At 38.5% G+C, this 2,455-nt stretch overlaps 1 protein-coding gene across 1 annotated transcript; it reads right to left on the reverse strand.

Annotated features, from left to right (window-relative positions):
• Positions 1-219: 219 nt before the first annotated feature.
• Positions 220-1,474, reverse strand: LOC115995125 (dof zinc finger protein DOF3.4). The gene has a single exon (XM_031119561.1). It carries the CDS (start codon positions 1,122-1,124, stop codon positions 423-425), a length of 702 nt encoding a protein of 233 aa, XP_030975421.1. The 5' UTR covers positions 1,125-1,474; the 3' UTR covers positions 220-422.
• Positions 1,475-2,455: the final 981 nt, after the last annotated feature.

Raw genomic sequence — 2,455 nt, forward strand, 5'->3', positions numbered from 1 at the left:
GATTTTATGCTCAAACGATGTGGATTAACAAGTGTATTATTTCATAGTAAATTTCAAAACAGATCCTGATTTTCATCATGTTTAGAAATTTCTTCACATTAGTTTTACTTTTCAGCACTGCCTCTTGAAAATGTTTATGAAGAATTAATTATAGCTTTACGCAAGATGCAATTTTTAAGTGTGTTTAAGCAATTAACAACTATATGGCACATCTGAAACTAGTTAACAGAATTACATGGAGAAAGTCACTGAACATAAACAAATACAACAAATAATACACAGCAAAGAGTCAAAAAAGTCTAGTTCTTTTTCTAAGTTTCATACCCCAATTTACTCTCAACACTAGCAAATAAAGCCCTAAACCACAGTTTCCATACAAAAAAAGAAGGAAAATGTAAAAGAAAAAAGAAGAAAAGAGCAGTTTATTTGAGACCATTTCCAGGGGTAGAAATTGCCAAATCAGGCCATGAAAAGCAATCTCCGCCGACAAACCCAGACTCTCCATTCTCAAACTGCCACGTGTTCCCCATACCTGTAGCACCAGCATTTCCTCCGCCACCACCACCAGCAACACCACCATCAGCCACACCTGGAAAAGGCCAGACCGCTCTCCCAAGCCCAAAGCCCATTTCTTCAAACCCTGTCCCAAGTCCAAGCCCAAACCCACCCAAAGCCAAGAAGCCAGGTCCCTGAGTGTTCAACAGAGAAGTAAAAGTCCCACAAACATTCACATTACCCTTATCAGACCCACCACCATTACCACCAAGACCAAACTGTACGGACGAGCCGTGGTTAGACCCAAGAGGGACCAAGACTGGGGTTGCAGACAATGGGTCTTGAGAAGAAGTAGAGGACATGGTGTGAGAAGTGGTGCGAGAGCGCTTAGCGTTTTTGCGGGACCCACCGCCGACTGGGATGTCGCGGAGGGTGCCACCGTGAGTCCAGTAGCGACGGCAGGACTTGCAGAAGTGGCGAGGCTGAGAGAAGTTGTAGTTGTTGTAGTAGCAGAACTTGGTGTTGGTGGAGTCACAGCGTGGACATGGAAGTTGCTCTTGCTCTGCTGGTGGAGCTCCCGCGTTTTGGGGCTTGTTTTGTCTGCGTTGCTCGCTTGAGTCCGAAGGCATTTGTTGGGTTTTTGGTTCTGAGTGTTGCAAAAAGATTGAAACTTTTTTTTTTCTTTTTTTTTTAAAGTATTGAGAGTTAGAGAGTGTGAATGGTGAAGCAGAAAAAGTAGAAGAAGAAGACTAGGAAGGAAGTTAATTTTGGTGTCCTGGTGGAGTGGGTGAAGGGGGTTTTATTATGGAGAGAGAGTGTGAAGGAATATGAGAATGAGAGTGTGCTGCAGCAAACAGAGACATAATTTGAGGCTTATATGAGCCAGAGTGAACAGCTTTTACAGAGTTCTGTTAAGCACGACAATTTCAGTCGGCTCCAGAAGGTGGGGTTCAGTTTTGGGTTGGCTACACTACACAGCTACGAGTGCGGCTTGTGTGTTCAACTTCAACCGAGCCTTTATTATTCTTCTCTATTCATTAATAGCTTTGTTTTTTTCTTACTCTTTTTTTTTTTTTTCATTCTTCTTTGTTTGGTATAATGGTAGGACTAGGAAAGCGATGTAGTATTAATTTAGTGGCTGCATCAATTAAATACAGTCTCCTTTCTTATCATGCGCAAATCAATTATGGACCAGTAACTTTTGAGATTAAAAAAACAAAAACAAACAAAATCTTGTTTTTATTTATTTTATTATTATTTTTCTTCTTCTTCTACGCATGCAGGATCTTTGAATTACTTGTTCAGTAAGACACCATTTAAGAAGAGAGAGACGAATTGTATGCTGAATTCTATTTGGCTATGTGCAATTGGACAAAGCATCATTGTACCCGTATAATTTTTCCAAGGTTTAATTTATACAGCTTTGTACAGTTTCCGTTTGTTTTTTTAATTAATGTTAGCATAGCATAGCACACAAGAGCTATATCCTACTTTACACTATATAGGAGGCAGTTTCTACCTGCGAACCATAAATATATATATGACACATGTACCTTCTTTTTTTTTTTTTTTTTTTGGCTGAAGAACACATGTGGCTTACAATTAACGCTTTTTTTTTTTTTTATTTTCAATTATCATCAAAAAAAAAAAAAAAAAAAGGTGAATGTAGCTTCCAATGTCTGCGGCTTTGCGCAACAGTGCTTCGGGATTTGATCTTTATAGGATAGAGGGGGAGCACCACATCGTAGAGTTATAGGCTTGTAAAATTTTCCTCTGTGCTCAACAAATTCAACTTGCATGAAGAAAATGTGCTGACGCAAATTTTCAAGCAGTGTCTTGTTGCTGTTTTTCTATAGATTCCCCATTCTACGTGATATGTTAAAAAATGCAATGATTTAGAATTATTTTTAAAAATATTTTAAGAAAAAATGATAAAATAATTAACTTTGTTGACAATTTA

This window comes from Quercus lobata, chromosome 6, assembly GCF_001633185.2.
Source record: "Quercus lobata isolate SW786 chromosome 6, ValleyOak3.0 Primary Assembly, whole genome shotgun sequence".
NCBI classification, from domain to species: Eukaryota; Viridiplantae; Streptophyta; class Magnoliopsida; order Fagales; family Fagaceae; genus Quercus; species Quercus lobata.